Genomic DNA, 16,037 nt, shown 5'->3' with positions numbered 1-16,037 from the left:
AAAGAAGTAAGATATAAGATAAAATGGGAAACACCACATGTATGTCAGCCTATACCTGGATGCCCCACCATCCCCCCACCCCTTGCCACCCAATCTCCTTTCTGCCCAGAGTTTCAAGAGTATGCAGAAAGTCTGGTCTGTTCCCTTGGGCCACAAAAGAAGACTGAAATATCTCTCTCAACAAACCCGTGCAAACATTTTACAAGTCACTGACCTGGTAAATTATAACAACCCTAGCTAAATAAAATTGGTCTTACATGCAAGAAACTTGAGGATTAAGCAACAATGTTCCTCTCACATTTTTTTCTCCACACCCACTGTCTCTCATGTCAGGTTCAGGGACCTGATCAAGGTAGGAGCCATCAAGATCTTTGATTTTTCTATTGAATCTCAGGTCTAGGAAAGGACTTAGAAATCATCTTACATTTCAGTTCACCCCCCCACCCCATCACTTCAGTGCTCATTAGCTAAGCCAGCCTCTATGAATCACACGCAGCAAAGGGGATGGGGATGAAACAGCCCCCGTGCAATCTGCAGAAAAGACAGATGCAAAGCAGATTGCCAGGTTAGCCTCTCTGTTGCCAAAGAAATGTCAACTGATTACACCCCAGAAGGAAAAAGGGACAGATGGATTGATGTGACTAATGTCATTAGCCTATTTGCCTCTGGGAATTAGAAACAGGGAGAAAACACAAGAGTATTTACCCATATGCTTCATGAAGGTAAGGGCTGGGAATATTTTGGCTGTTTCTTGGTATAAGAAGTATTCAGTCTCTATTACATATTCTTCCATTTCTTTTGTAACACGGCTGTGAATGCCAGAGTGAAATCTATTAGAATTCAATTGATTGCTGTGCGATCACACCCAGGGAGTCACAATTATAATACATTTATAGGGGACTGTTCTCTGAACATAAAAACATAGTGACAAGGGACCCACAACAAGAAAAAGAAGAGAGTATTGTTCTAAATGATGAAAATTAAATAGGGAAAAATAAAATAGGGGGAAATGAAAAATATGTCCAAAGAGGAAGTGAAATAGAAGGAGAATAAAAAGAGAGGGTAGGAGAAAGTTGAGGAGAGGGCCTAATGGGAAATAAGAGATATTTATGGGGCTAATCCTCCCTTTTTTAACCTCATTATTGCCTTTCTCCTATATCCCCCCAAAGGTTTCCGCTTAGCTTGTGTTCAGCAGATGCATGTTTATTCTCCCTACGCTCAGCTGTCAGAAACTTCATCTGTTAAAATGTTAGTTATGAGGACTGTGAAAAAGAAAGCTGATATAGTAAATTTGATTCAACAACTACCACCACAACAACAATAAAACATTTATTTTTGTGTGTGCTGTATTGAATCTCCATAAGAGTAACATAATTGCTAAATTTAGATTAAATAACCAAATTTTAATAAAGCTAAGAAAAAAGTATCATTCTTTAGACAGTGTGATAAGTTTTTGAGTTTACACTAAGCTAATATATCAAAACAGTAGGAAAAGGAAAAACAAACCCAAAAGCCAATTGAGAGGCAGGAATATAAATATTCAGGGGAACATCTGTCAGGGTTTAAAAATAAACTTCTGGGATGCCTGGATGGCTCAGTCAGTTAAGTGGCTGACTCTCGACTTCAGCTCAAGTCACCGTCCCAGGATTCTGGGATTGAGCCCCGTGTCAGGCTCCGTGATCAACAGGGGGTCTGCCTGAGATTCTTTCTCTCCTGCTCCTCCACTACTTGCATGTGCTCTCTCTCTTAAACAAATAAATAAATCTTAAAACAAAAAACAAAAAACAAAAAAACACCTCCAGAGCTAGGAATAAATAGTGCCTACTGCAACAGAACAAGACTCATAGAACATGAGGTGAAGTACTCATAAGGTTTTGCCTTGATAATGGGGAATAATTAAACCCAGACTGAGCAATGCTCCAGTCCTGCCTAATCAATATTAAAAGCAACACTCAAAAGGATAAAATTACTTCCAAGGAACTTTATTGTGTCCCAGGGCAAAGCATAAGAATATTTATAGGAAGACAAAAATATTGAACACTCAGGAAGTCAAAATTCACAATGCCTAAAATCCAAACAGTGATTACTAGGCATCCAAAGAAGCATAAAAATGCAACCCATATGGACATATACCAATGACTCCAAATGGAACAGACCCAGAAAGTAAAAAAAAAAAAAAAAAAAAGAAAGAAAGAAAAGAAAATTAGGATTAACATTTAAAAATTGTTATAAGTCTATTCTATATATTAAAAAAAGTTAACTAGAAGCATGAAGGATGTAAGAAAGATTGAACTTCTACAAACAAAAACTATAACATCTGAGATGAAAAACATATGAATGGGAATAAGCACAGACTAGATCTTGCTAAAAAATGTTAGTGAAATTGAGGACACAGCAGTAGACACTACACAAAATGGAAGACAGAGAGAAAAGAAGAGAAAAAATGAAGAAAGTATAACATATCTCTGAACTGAATGAAAATGAAAATATAACATACCGAAATTATAGGGGGCACTAATGAAGTACTTGAGAAAATTTATAACACTGGATGTCTACTTTTAGAAAAGAAGCTTTCAAATCACTTATCTTAGCTTCCACCCTTAGCTTTTTTTTTTTTTTTTTTTTTTTTTTTAGAACAATCTAGATGAAATTACTCTCATTCAAAGAGTTCACAAAAATGGGAATGTAGCAACTGGGTCAGGTAGTATGAACACATAAAAAACTACAGGTTTGTACATGTGGTTCTATTTACATCAGGAACGGGCTTCCCCGGGATCAGGCGCAGCAGCTGCACTTGTCCGACGCCTCCTTGCAGATGCAGCCCTGGGCACACTTGGCACAGCCCGCAGGGCAGCAGGAGCAGCAGCTCTTCTTGCAGGAAGTGCATTTGCACTCCTTGCATTTGCAGGAGCCGGCGCACGTGCAGGAACCACAGGTGGAGCAAGAGCAGTTGGGGTCCATGTCGGACCACACCGAGGATGGAAATTCAAAACAAACAAACGACGCAAAGAACAAAACTAAAAAAACAAAACTAAAAAAAAACTAAAACAAAACTAAAAAAGAGATCAAATTAGACCCAAATTAAGCAAAAAAAAGAAAAAAAATAATAAAGGTCAGATTTGAAGTCAGTGAAACAAGAAACAAAAACAATACAGAAAAATTAAAGAAACAGAGTTGATTTCCTTATGAAGATGGATAAACCTTTAACAGATGAATAAGGAAAAAAAAATTAAAAACAGAGAAAACAAAGATAATCAATTTCAGGAATGAGAGAGGTAATGTCACCTGAGGGTCTATATATGTTGAAAAAGAAAATAAAGGACTGTGATGAACAACTTTATATCAATACATTGTACAACTCAGACAAAAATGGGCAAATTCTTCAAAGACACAAACTACCAAAGCTTACCTAAGAAACAACAGGTAACATGAATAACCCTGTATCTATTAAGGAAATTAAAATTGTATTTTTACAAACTTTGCCACAAAGATCTGTCAATGGTGAGCTCTACCAAACATATAAGGAAGGACTAATATCGATTCTATGCAAACTCTTCCAGAAAACTGACATGTAGGGAATACCCCCAGCTTATTCTGTGAGGTTAAAATTACCCTAATACCCATGTCTGACAGAGAAATCACAAGGGAAAAAAAAACTAGATATCAGTATCTGCTTGAACATTCATGTAAAAGAACTTAAAAATTTAGCAAATCACATCAAACTGTATATAAAAAGAATAATAATATATCTTGACCAAGTTGAGTGCATACCAGCATTCAAAGTAAGTTTAACTTAAAAAAATTAATCAATACATTATCAGTATTTTCATAGAAACTGACAAATGTATATAAAATTCACTTGGAAATGCAAAGAACCTATTATAGTCAAAAAGCTTTTAAAAGAGGACATACTCCTAAAACTAATACTACCTTATTTCAAGAACTATTATACGCTGAAGTAATTGTCATGGCATGGAATGGCATGAAGATAAACAGATTAATGAGACAAAACAGTGTCCAGAAATAGACCCAAACATTTATGAACTAATTTCAACAAAGCCTCAAGATAATTCAGTGGAGAAGGAACTTTTTAATAAATGATGTTAGAACAATTCTATACACAAATATGTGTGTGTGTGTGTGTGTGTGTGTGTGTGTGTGTGTGTGTGTATAATATATCTCCATAGACAAAAGGAAAAGTCCATGTGCAGAAAAAGAACTTCAACCTATACCTGGTACTATATACAAAAACCAAGTGAAAATGGGTCATAGACTTCAACGTAAATCTAAAACTATAGACTTCCAGAAGCAAACATATGAAGAAACCTCTGTGACCCTAGGTTAGACAAAGATTTCTTAGACTCAAAAGCATAATCCATGTAAGAAAAAAAATGAGAAATAGCATTTCACCAAAGTGAAAAACTTTTGCTTTTTTGAAAGATACTGTTGTACTATTAAGAGGGTGAAAAGAATAGTAGAAAAGCTACAGATTTGGAGAAAATACTTGCAAAGCATATATCTGAAAAAGAACTTATATCAAGGTATATAAGGGACTCTCAAAACTCAACAATAAGAAAAAAAGGATAAGAGAATGGGCAAAAGATTTGAACAGATGCTTCACCAAAGAAGAAGATATGTGGCTTTCCCGTGCTATATAAAATTAGAGGGTTCCTAAGGAAGCTTTTCTAAGTCCAAATGGCCTAAAGCAAGGAAGAAATTAGCATTAATTTATATGAAAAAATTTTGAGCATTCTCAGACTAAAAAAATAACCTGTCTTGGGTTTTTCTGATACCTTAGGACACATCTTACTAATGTTTGCTCAAAATAAATCAAGATAAATCAGAGATGCTCACTGACACAGTTCAAACCTCTGGTGTCTTGATGCTGAGTAAAACAAACAAACAAACGAACAAACAAACGCAAAGATTCTTTAAGCCAGTATTTACTAAATCTATGTCTACAGGTCTCTGCATGAAAATAATAGAGACTCCCAGTCTCCCACCCAACCTCCCACCACTCTCATCAATGAGTCTTCAGAGAAGGGAGGTGGAGTGAAAGTTCCAAAGGGAATGAGGATTGGTATTTGAGAAGCAGTGTTTAGGCTTCAACTTTGTGTGGACAATGTGCTACATGTCGGAAATGCCAAGGAAGATGGGAATGTGGTTTCCATCCTAGAATCACTCATAAAATCAAGGAGAAAGAAGCACAAAAATGCATGATTGTGCATGTATGACAAACGTTTTAACAGTAATTTACCAGATGCTATGGAATCGTTGGAGAAAGCATCTGTGGAAGACAAAGAGGATTCCTGGAAGAGGAGATATTTGCAATGAAAATTGTGAATGACAGGTGTGCTTCTAGCAAACATTTTGTAAAAAACAAACAAAAAAAAATATGAGATAGGATTTGTATTAGAAGAATCTGATAATTCCAGCATAGAAGATGGATGGTAAGTCAGAAACAGGGAAACCACTTAGGAAAAGACCTCAAAAATCCAGAGATACTGAACTTGAGGAGTTACTGAACTTAAACAGTAGCATTTAGGATGGAAAATAAGATAAAGACTTAATCATCTGGGATACTGAGTCTTCCAGAGTAACTGTGTAATCACAAGTACAGGCTGAGGAACAGGATGGGGTCAAGAAAGAACTTGAGTTTCTGTGTTAGATGATGGAAAGTGTCATTCATGACTTTACTCATTTCAGAGTATGTATTCATTATTTGAAATGGTGAATTTGAGATGTTTTAGACAGTCACATGGAGCAAGATATATTTCTCTGCTGCAGGTGTGATGAGAATCCACAGACATGGACCAAGGTGTTAAATGTCAGTCTGATACAGCGTGAATACCACCCCTTAGATCTCGCGGCTTCAGGCAGTGTTAACACAAAGAGTTTAGACAAAAGGGGGTTTTATGAAATTTTAGCATGAGGGGTTTCAGCATGTTGATGGGGACAGAAGTTACACTGAAACCAGGGAGGATCGCAGAGGAAGAGAGGAAAAAAAAAAAATCCCTGTAAAATGATACAGTATACGACCAGATTAAAACTCCCGCCCCCCAAATTCTTAAAATAAATTAATTTTCCTAGAGATGTTCCATGAAAAAAATGTTCACATTCTTCTTCTAGAGTTTTAATCTAACAAAGAGTAAAAAGTTGACTGTTGTATATGACAATCATCCCCAATAAGTATGTGCCAAGCTCTAGTTTGCTCCCTAAGAAATGACAGTGTAAAAGCTGAATGTAGCCACACATGGCATTTACCAACTCCAGTCAGCTCACCTGTCCACTCCCCTCACAGCAATAGGGGGACAGTGCCAGGAAAAGGGCATCCACCAGGTGTCAGGCACAGTGCTAATCAGCAAGGCACAGTGAACAATATGATTTGCACTGTGTGGGGGATGATTCCAGCCACAGCTACTGTCCAGAAAGAACTTCCTTTTCTCATGAGCACAGTGAGCAACATAAAAGTACCCACCCTAGTGAATCCTATATTCTAAGGGAGAGAGAATAGGAAGAAATACACAAATGGTGAGATAGTGCAATCTTTACATTGTGGATTTGAGAAGTAAGGGGAGAGAGTGACTAAGACAGAGAGTAGAAGTTGTATTAAATGCAGGAACCCTCTCTGATGAGGATGAACTTGAATACAGATTTGAATATTAAGGAGTTTGCCCAGAAAAGACAGAGGAATGGGGAGCAAGAAGCATAAATGCAAAGGCCCTGAGGTAGACACAAATTTAACAAAACCAAGATTGCCAGTACAAGGCCTGAGGAGGGGAAAGGCAGAGAAGGGGGACAGAGGGCAGGGCAGAGAGGACATAAAGGATCATAAAGTGGATTTTATGTTTCATCATAAATATATTTCATCATAAAGTGTATTTTACATATGAAATATAATGCATGATTTTCAGTAGTCACTCTGGCAACAATATCAAAAGGAAGGGCAACAAGAGAAGAGCAAGGAGGTCAGTTAAAAGGGTCCAGATGGAGACGATGAAGTTGTGGGTAAGGGCAGGATTGGTGGGAACAGTGACAAGAGGAGTGATCTACAGGTGTGTGGCAGGGGGCACTCTGCAAGATTCTCTGATGAGTGAGAAATAGAGAGTATAGGGAGACCAGGAGCCAATGATTGAAAAACTCTGTTTTGGACCTTATATATTTGCAATGCTCAAACTTCCAAGCAGTTGTTTAGGATGCAAATGTGGTCCTTGGAAGAAGGAAGGGCTTGTGTTACTCATTAGTGGGGTTATCAGAGGGCAAATGACATTGGAAGGAGAGGAGGGCAGATAGAGGTTGGGGTACTGACCCTGGGTCTAGGAGGAGGCTCTGCACACAGAGACCCTCACAAGAGCACCCCAGCCTGGAGCAAACACTCAGGCTAAAACAAAGAGGAGGAGAGCAGGAAGGTACGGGGAGTTAAGGGTTCACAGGAAGCTACTGGCCCTGCAGGCTGTACTCCAGGTGCTGGTAGGAAACAAAGGAAGTCACACCATTGAGGTCGTCTCCAATGGCAGATGCAAGAGAAGACCAACACAGAAGTTCCAGTGAGCCACTGGGTGGGGTAGGGTTGAGAAAAGGACAGCTTTGTAAGGCTCTGCTGGTCAAACTGAACAGGCCATGAGGGCAAGAGCAGCAAAGAAAGAGACCAGAGGACTCTGGTTTGGGTGATGGGGTGGCATTCAGTGTCCAAGAGTAGCCAAGAGAGATGCAGCAGTGAGAGAAGTGTTGGGGTGAAGACGGGTCCGTAGATGAAGGGGCAGCAGTCCTGTGAGGACAGCCAAAGGGACTTCCTTTTGAAAACCTTTTCATTTTCTTTTCAGGCTGTGGGACACAGGCCAGCTGCTAAGAAGGTGTGGGATGAGGAAAACGGTGAAGTTCTGAGTAGCAGAGGTGAGGGGTGGAAGAGTGAGTAAGTGCACATGGATCACCGTGGGGACTACTCATCAGTAATGTTGGCAGTCACATCACTGCAGAAAACCATTCATCTCCGAAGGCACTGAAATGCAGGGCTGAGGTTCATGAGTGTAGAGGAAGGCAGTGGCCATGGGCTTGATCTAGCCTGGGGATCTGTAGGGTGGAGGGTTCAGAAGGCAGGATGAAAAGTTCTCCAAGCCAGTCAGTCACTCAGAGGATGGCTGTGCACTGTTAGCCACGTGAGGGAAGAACTAGCACTGAGGACATGGGCGCTGACACAGGACAGAGCTAGGGCTCCAGCAGAGGGCGGTGCCGTCTGTGATGCATCAGATGTGCTGGGTGGAGAGCAAGTGCTCCCTGTCCTGATCTGGGCACTGGTGGCAACTTGTGCAAGAGTGTGCATTTACCAGGCTGCCCACCTCATGGGTCCACTTTCCTCTCTGTATGTGATACTTCAAAACAACACCAAACCTCAGGTGAGGTAGCCAGGAAAGGGAGACAACCACAGCATATATGTCCAAGGGTGTGTCATCCCGAGGTTGGGTGCTGAGGTGAAAATGCTGACAGGAACCTTGGACCCAGAAGAAAACTAACACATGCCAGCAACGTGAATGGTAACAGTAGAGAATGAACTTGTTGCTCCATTCAAATCCCCGGGATCTCAGTCCTGGAAGATGTGAAAGCATCTTGGTGCATGATTTGGGGGCAACTTATGTAACCTATTCAAGCTTCAGTTTCTTCACCTGTAAAACAGCCTTCAGAACAGACTCTGCCTATCATTGTCATACCTCTCACTGGGAGGAATAAATGAGATGATAGATGAGAACTGTGTCTGAAATATAACCCCCTGTAGCTATCATCATTATCACTGTGGTTGGTAAGGATGACATGTGTGTTTGAAATCATCTGGCACTGTCCCTGGTTCACAAGAGAAATTCCATAAACTCTTGTCAAACACAGATCTGAGCCCCATGTAGAATATGACATATTTAGGGGACACAGAAAGAACAGAGAAAGGAAACATCACCTGCATCATGGGGAGAGAAAACACATCCCAAAAAAGCAACATGGGAAAAATTATAAAGCCACATAGCAGTTAGATAAAACAAAACAAACAAACAAACAAAAAAACAAAACAGAATGCTGGTTAAATTTAGATGAGCTAAGAGTGCACAGATGAGGGGCAAGAAGAGTGGGTAGAGGACAAATGGGGAGGTTTAAGGAAGACCAGGTGTGAGCAAGAAAGACTACAGGCTGAGGCAGATGTGGCCTGGGGAGTCACTCTCCAGGACCAGCAAGCCTTGATACTCATGCCACCGAAGGAGAGAGGCAGCACCGAATATGGGAGATGTGGGCTGATACATAAAGGACAGAAAGGTTTGAGGAAAGGAAGGAAAAACAATTGTTGGAAGCCACTACCTCTGGGCCGCAAAGTCAACTCTGAATGTGGAAGGATCTCAGAACCTCTCCCAGATGGAGCAGGGAACAGGGCAACAGATATGACGGCTAAGACTCTTCCCTGCAGCTGTGTGTGGGATGTGCTGCATCCCTGAAGACAGGGGCAAGAAAACCCACACGGCGGAGTAAGACTCTCACAAAGATGCCACAGTATGACAATAAGTGCTTACGTGCCAAGGCAGGAACTGGGAGGATATGACAGCATTGGTAATTACGTGGAACAAATTGTGAAACCATTTATAAACTTAATTCTCTTGCTGGTTCTGAGCTTATAGAATATGTTCTTGAAATAAAAATTAAAGAGAGTGAGATGCTAAAAAATGTTAATATGCATAGGGCCGGTGCATTATTCCTCTGATAATGTGTAGGGTACCAACAGGGAGTAGACGCTCTGAAGTCTTCATTGCCTGAATCTCATCTGTCGTCTCTTGTGCAAAAGGGGTTCCTTTGTGAGTAAGTTATTAAAAGTGTACATGACTTGTATATAGGCATGCTTTACTGTAAATCATTAATAATCTACAGAATGTGACCATGTGTCATTACAAAGATTTCCCTAAAATGTCTGGACTTGTGACATCTCCCAGACTACAAAAAGCAAAATGCAGAGGGAACAAACAAGCCATGGTAAGAATGCAAACTTCCCAGGAAAACAGAGGCTGGTTTTCAATGAGAACGGGAAACCAAGCCTTGAAGGAACTCCCCACTTCTCCTAAAGCAAATCTACCCAACTCAGACATAGGAGTCGATCAATATCCCAATTTGGAAAAAGGAAACAGAAAAACCTTGTTTTCAAAATGTAAGATAGTGATCAATTTTTATTTTATTTTATTTTATTTTATTTTTGTCCTAAGGGCCCAGAGGATATACAGTGCAAAAGAGCTTTTGGTGAGGGAATGGCACAAACTGAACGTCTTCTGCTGACTGTGGTGGGGTGTGAGGGAGCACGTTCTAGGAGTGGAGCTGGAAAACACCCTGAGAAATAAAAAGGAACCACATCCAACAAAGCAGGTGAGATGATGATCGTGATGCAGTTAGTGATGGTGTGTTCCTATGTATAGATAAAGCCACAGGCTTCTAGAATCCCCAACTCAGCCCGCTCCAACACCACAGGGCATCCAGGCCCCTCCTTCCATCCTGCATGAACCTACCTCCTGGGTGGGGCAGTTAGACCTCGCCTGGTGTTCCCTGCATATACCACACCTGTGCTGGGTAACACACACATCCATGTGGGTTGTAGTTATTCCTGCTGCCTCCACAAGAGTTCCATGATCTTTGTTCTGCATACACGGCACGCAGCATAGAGCTGGGCACATAGCAGACCGCAGGGCATGTTTACTTCCCAGGGGATCCTGTTTAGTGTGGGCTATTCCAAGAAGGCCACACCGACACAGACATGTATGTCGACATTCCCAGGAACTCAGGTTGGCCCAGACCACAAACTAAACGTCCCTGGTTTCAATTTCACACTTCTAATCAGGCATGAAATCATTCTGTGAAAATCTGTGGCATGGTGATTCCAGCAACTGTCGATAATTATTAAAACTGTTAATATTCGAATTTCATCCATACGTTTGTGTGCTCCATTTTGCAACACTGGTGTGTAAAAGCGAAGTTATAAAATATTCTGCCTTGAATGACTGACAACATTAGATAACGAGTATTTGCTATCGTTCAGACGCAGTGTTTTAAATTGCCTCAAGGAGTGAAGACACCGATTCCTACACCGTGTCTTACTATCCCATACAGGCAGTTGTTGTTTCTATCACAAAATATGCCAGCATATCAGTCTGGACACAGCTCTTCTCAGGAAGGTTAGCCCTGATTACTAATGTTACCAACCACTTCAAGAAACCAGGACACTTGGATGAGAAGAGAAAAAGTAAAAAGCAAAAACTGATCCAACAGTTGATTCCATTACCAAAATTGGTGACGCCCAAACCTGACTGATCATCAGAATCTATACTATCAGTCACCACTGTGAGTTGCCATCAGCCATCACTTACCTCCTGACTGTCAGACTACCACTTACTTCCTGCAGCTCAGTATAATTTGGGCTCTGAAATAAGTGTGATGGAGACACAAGGCACTGTGACTTAGGACACCAGATCACCATAACAAGCGGGCATTCATTTCAGAGCACCGAGAGACCCAGAGAGAAATACTTTTAAAAACTGGCGAGAGTACAGTCTCCTGCCCCCTCCATCCTCAAAAGGCATCTGGTTTTACCTATTTTACCAATACCCCCCATCTTAGGAATATTGAGAGTTCTCTGATTCATGAATTTTTACATTATTTCTTTTTAAACTTTCTTTACACACACACTGACAGCTAAGTACACAGGCCCAGAGAATTTTCCAGTTACTTCAAAAGGAAGCTCCCTCAAATTGAAACTTGAAATAGAGGTTGGAGGAAAAGCTAAGGAAGAAAGATAAAGCCTAAGGACCACAACGTGGGAAGTGTAAATTCAGTGAACCGAGTTATGTTGATATTCCAAAGACTCTATTTGCTTTCATTTATCAAAAAGTGCTCAAAGAATTTCAGTCTTATCACTGAATCAAATAAAGTACTCAAAAGGGGGATTCAAACCAGATCCCATCAGGAAGAAAAAAAAATGCCAACATTTCAAATGTGAGTAAACATTTTATTTTGCAAGGTTTCCATTCTCCTTTCATCTACCAAGAGGTCTCCTCAGCTCTTCTCGGGCTTTTTGAAAATGGGAGGACTTCAGTCAGAATTCAGTAGGTCAGGCCGCAGCAGCTCACCCTCCTAAAATGGGGGCAAGAGCCCATCCCCCAAATGCCCACAGCACTCCCTCCCAGGGGTGTCAGCACTCTGATTACTCAAGACTCTGGTGAGTCAGCTGAGACACCAAAAAGAGCCAGAACGGGTAGATTTCAGCTGCTCCCTCTGTTCTCCTGGAATATTTTGTAGAAATATCTAAGAATGCTGCAGGGAGATCATCTGCCCATAGCAGTGGCTCAATTAGTGCTTGCTAACATAATCACAGTTATTTTCCAACTATAGTTCCACCCCAAGCTCAGTGCTCCATCTGCACAGTATTACTAGCAAGAGTTTTGCATTCTTTAAACGGGAATGCAATCTTTTTTTTTTTTTTAAATGAACCCCTAGTGTGTCCCATGCAATAAATCTTCCACAGCCTACATCATCTAATTTCACTTTCCCATTCTGTAGTGTGCGCCATCTAGGAAAGGAACCCTCAACAGGAGTGGGTCATTAGAATAACCCAGAAGATTTTTAACCAGGCTGAAGTTCTAGCCCAGAGATTCGACTCGGTTGGGTTGGGTGATGTTGGGGCTATTGGTATCAGCTCTAAGCCAGTTTGAGGAAATACAGAACCAGCCAACAAAATGAAGACGTAAAGAGCTACTTCATTGTACCCCTGGGGCTAATAATACATTATATTTTAATAAAAAAATAAAAAATTAAAAACAAAAGAGCTATTTCATTGAAATCTCTGGGTTGCCTTTTGGATTACTTGTTTATTTATGAGACAGAATCTGAAAACACTGGACCCTGAGACCTTCCAGTTGGTTATCCTTCTGGGCCGCTTAGAGTCGTAGTGAAACTAGCACTCCAGGAGAAAATAAGCCACATGGTGAGCTGTGCAAATTAAAACTAGCCTCTCACCCTTGCTTCTTTTATGTGATTTGGGTTGAGGGGGAAAATTCTAAGGCAATGTATTCACTGAACTTTACATCAACATTCACCCCCTCATACCTGACAGAATTTCAAGGTTGGCAGCGTCTTTTTTTTTTTTTTTTTAAGATTTTATTTATTATTTGCCAGACAGAGATCAGAAGTAGGCAGAGAGGCAGGTGTGGAGGCGGGGGGAAGCAGGCTCCCCACTGGCAGAAAGCCCAATGTGGGGCTCGATCCCAGAACCTTGGGACCATGACCTGAGCCAAAGGCAGAGGCTTTAACCCACTGAGCCACCCAGGCGCCCCTGGCAGCGTCTTTATACATTACCTCAGTAGCTCTTTAGATCTTATAGATGGAGAAACTGGGACCCCAGGCAAAGGTATCCCGTTCAGGACACAATGGCTACCTAGGAAAAAAGTCACAAGACTCAGAGTTTCCGACTCTTTCTATTCATTCAAATGTGATTTCCCAGTTCTATAGGCCTTGCCTTTGATCCTCTGCCTCTAAGTATCAAAATTAGCCTTGTTTACCCGTTGGGCTTCTCTGCCCAGCTTGTACTTGTTACTGCCTTCCTGTGTCCACTGCTTTGCCTCAAGGACCTATCAGCTTCACACTATTTTAGATTTTATCATACATTTCCCAGGAGAGTAAATTCATGTTAATAACAATACAAAAGCTGTCAAACTTAAGACTTTCAGAGTAGCTTCCAAAATGTCACTCAAAAAGACCTTTGTACTTCCACTGAGAACATTTCAAGTTCTCTGCCCATGATAAGCACATTAATAAGGGCAGGAGTGGGTCCTGAAGTTCCACATATCAAAGAAAACACAAGAAAATTCTGCTCAATTTCTGGAGAAATTTGTTGAAGTAATATGATCTTTAGTGTCATTACAAGGTCACTATATAAAATGTATGTGAGCTTTAAAACAGGTTTATATACATCATTTACATTTTCCTATGATAAAATAGCGTGAATGTTGTATTCTCCTTTGCTCTTGACATTCGTTCTAATTTTACATCTTCATAAGTATGGACTATCTCAGAATATAACCCCCACCTAGAGTAGCTGTTCTCACACTAAGAAATCCCACATTGTGGCATTCATCAGCTATAATTCTGCAAAGAATGAGCTACTCCAGCTTAATTTAAGTAAATAATTATCTTTGCATATATGAAGATAGAATGTGCCTGTCCATACAGACAAAAAACTGAACACACAGCAGTGGGAGCTGAAGGTAGGCAAATGTGTACACACACATGGCCTCCAGCCACTGTCATTGTTCTCACAGATTCTGGGCAGATTCTGCCTACTATATCTTTCTCTGCCCTCCCGTCACCCACAATTCCTAAAACTCCACTGATTATTTGGAAAAAAAAAAAAGAGATCAATCAAAAGGCTGGTATCAAATAATTGTATGGGTGGGGCACCTGGGTGGCTCAGTGCTTAAGCCTCTGCCTTCAGCTCGGGTCATGATCTCAGGGTCCTGGGATCGAGTTCCGCATCGGGCTCTCTGCTCTGCGGGGAGCCTGCTTCCTCCTCTCTCTCTGCCTCTGCCTGCCTCTCTGCCCACTTGTGATCTCTCTCTGTCAAATAAATAAAATCTTTAAAAAATAATAATAATAATTGTATGGGTGTTTCCTAAATTGCTTTTCAATAAGGAAGAATGTCAGAAACAACCTTGTTAGCCACAGACATAAGTAAATTCCTTACCAGGGCACCTTGCAATCTGGAAACACCCCCCTTTTTTCACATTTCATCTATAGGCACATATTCATCACTCTGCTCTTCTGGTAGTCTCCAACAAACCAAACTTTTTGTATTTGTGGTTTTTGGGTTGTTTGTGCGTTTTTGTTTTTTTAATGCAGAACTCTAATGATGGCATGTGTTGTGATGAGACTGGGTGTTATATGCAACTAAGGAGTCATTGAACACTACATCAAAAACTAATGATGTACTACTATACAATGGCTACCTGAACATTAAAAAACAAAACAAAACTCTAGTGATAACGCCCTTCTCCCAGGGAACATCCTGCCCATCTTCTTGAAATGTCACTTGTTCTGCAACACTTTTATCTTCTCCTCCATGCAAAATACACCTACAAGTATTAACAGCTCCTCCCCACCAGGGCTATCCCAGCATAGGGAGCACACAACACATTGTACTGAAGTTGGCCATGACCTGCCAAATGCAAGTGGTAGAGTGCATCCTCCTTGAGGACAGGTGTCATTTCTTATTCATGTCTGTCTCCCAAAGTGCTTCACACTGTGCCTGGTAGAAATATCCAACAGATATTTGTAGAATGAATTGGTTAATAGTAAGAAATGCCTTATTTCCTGGAGAACACACAAACCAGTCTGGATTCTTACAGGCTTGTGAAGGGTTTCAGCTGATCTTATCTGTTCCTGGGAAAGTTATAGATGGCTGTGACAAAAGCCATCTTTCCAGGCACCATGCAAGATGTTCAGATAAGTTCGTGCTTCCAGAAGGAAAATGAGCTACTCCATATGCAAGCAACTGGTAATGCTATTATGATAATGCATAATAACATATGAATAATTTCTCATTTATTTATTTGATTCTCCATCTTGAAATAATTTTAGATTTATAAAATAATTGTAAAAATTCCCAATATACTACTTGCCAAGCTTCCTTACTATTAACATCACACAAAACTGCAGCAAATTGATTAAAATCAGGAAGCCAATAATGGTATCATGTTATTAACTCATTTACAGACCTTGTTCAAATTTCATCTACAGTTTCACTAATGTCTCTTTCTGGACCAGGATCCAAATCAGGATCAGACATTGCATGTAGGTGTCACAGCCCCTTAGTCTTCTTGAACCTTGAACCCTTCCTCAATCTGGCAAGGTATGTTGTAGAATGTCTGCGATTTGGGTTTGTCTGGTTTTTTTCCTCATGATTCAGTTCAGGTTCTGTGTTTTAGGGAATAATATCACTGAAGAACTGCTGGACCCTTCTCAGTGCGTCACATCAG

At 40.6% G+C, this 16,037-nt stretch overlaps 2 protein-coding genes across 4 annotated transcripts in view; both read right to left on the bottom strand.

Annotated features, from left to right (window-relative positions):
* LOC111161915 (gamma-aminobutyric acid type A receptor beta3 subunit) overlaps nt 1-16,037 on the bottom strand; it is a 220,488-nt gene that overhangs the window by 166,740 nt on the left and 37,711 nt on the right. The gene's annotated exons all lie outside the window — the stretch shown is intronic.
* LOC111161916 (metallothionein-2) lies at nt 2,640-2,972 on the bottom strand. Its single transcript, XM_022525993.1, has one exon. It carries the CDS (start codon nt 2,959-2,961, stop codon nt 2,776-2,778), a length of 186 nt encoding a protein of 61 aa, XP_022381701.1. The 5' UTR covers nt 2,962-2,972; the 3' UTR covers nt 2,640-2,775.

This window comes from Enhydra lutris, unplaced genomic scaffold (assembly GCF_002288905.1).
Source record: "Enhydra lutris kenyoni isolate GAN:26980312 unplaced genomic scaffold, ASM228890v2 scaffoldscaffold87, whole genome shotgun sequence".
Taxonomy (NCBI): domain Eukaryota; kingdom Metazoa; phylum Chordata; class Mammalia; order Carnivora; family Mustelidae; genus Enhydra; species Enhydra lutris.
This window is presented reverse-complemented; position numbering and strand designations above follow the sequence as displayed.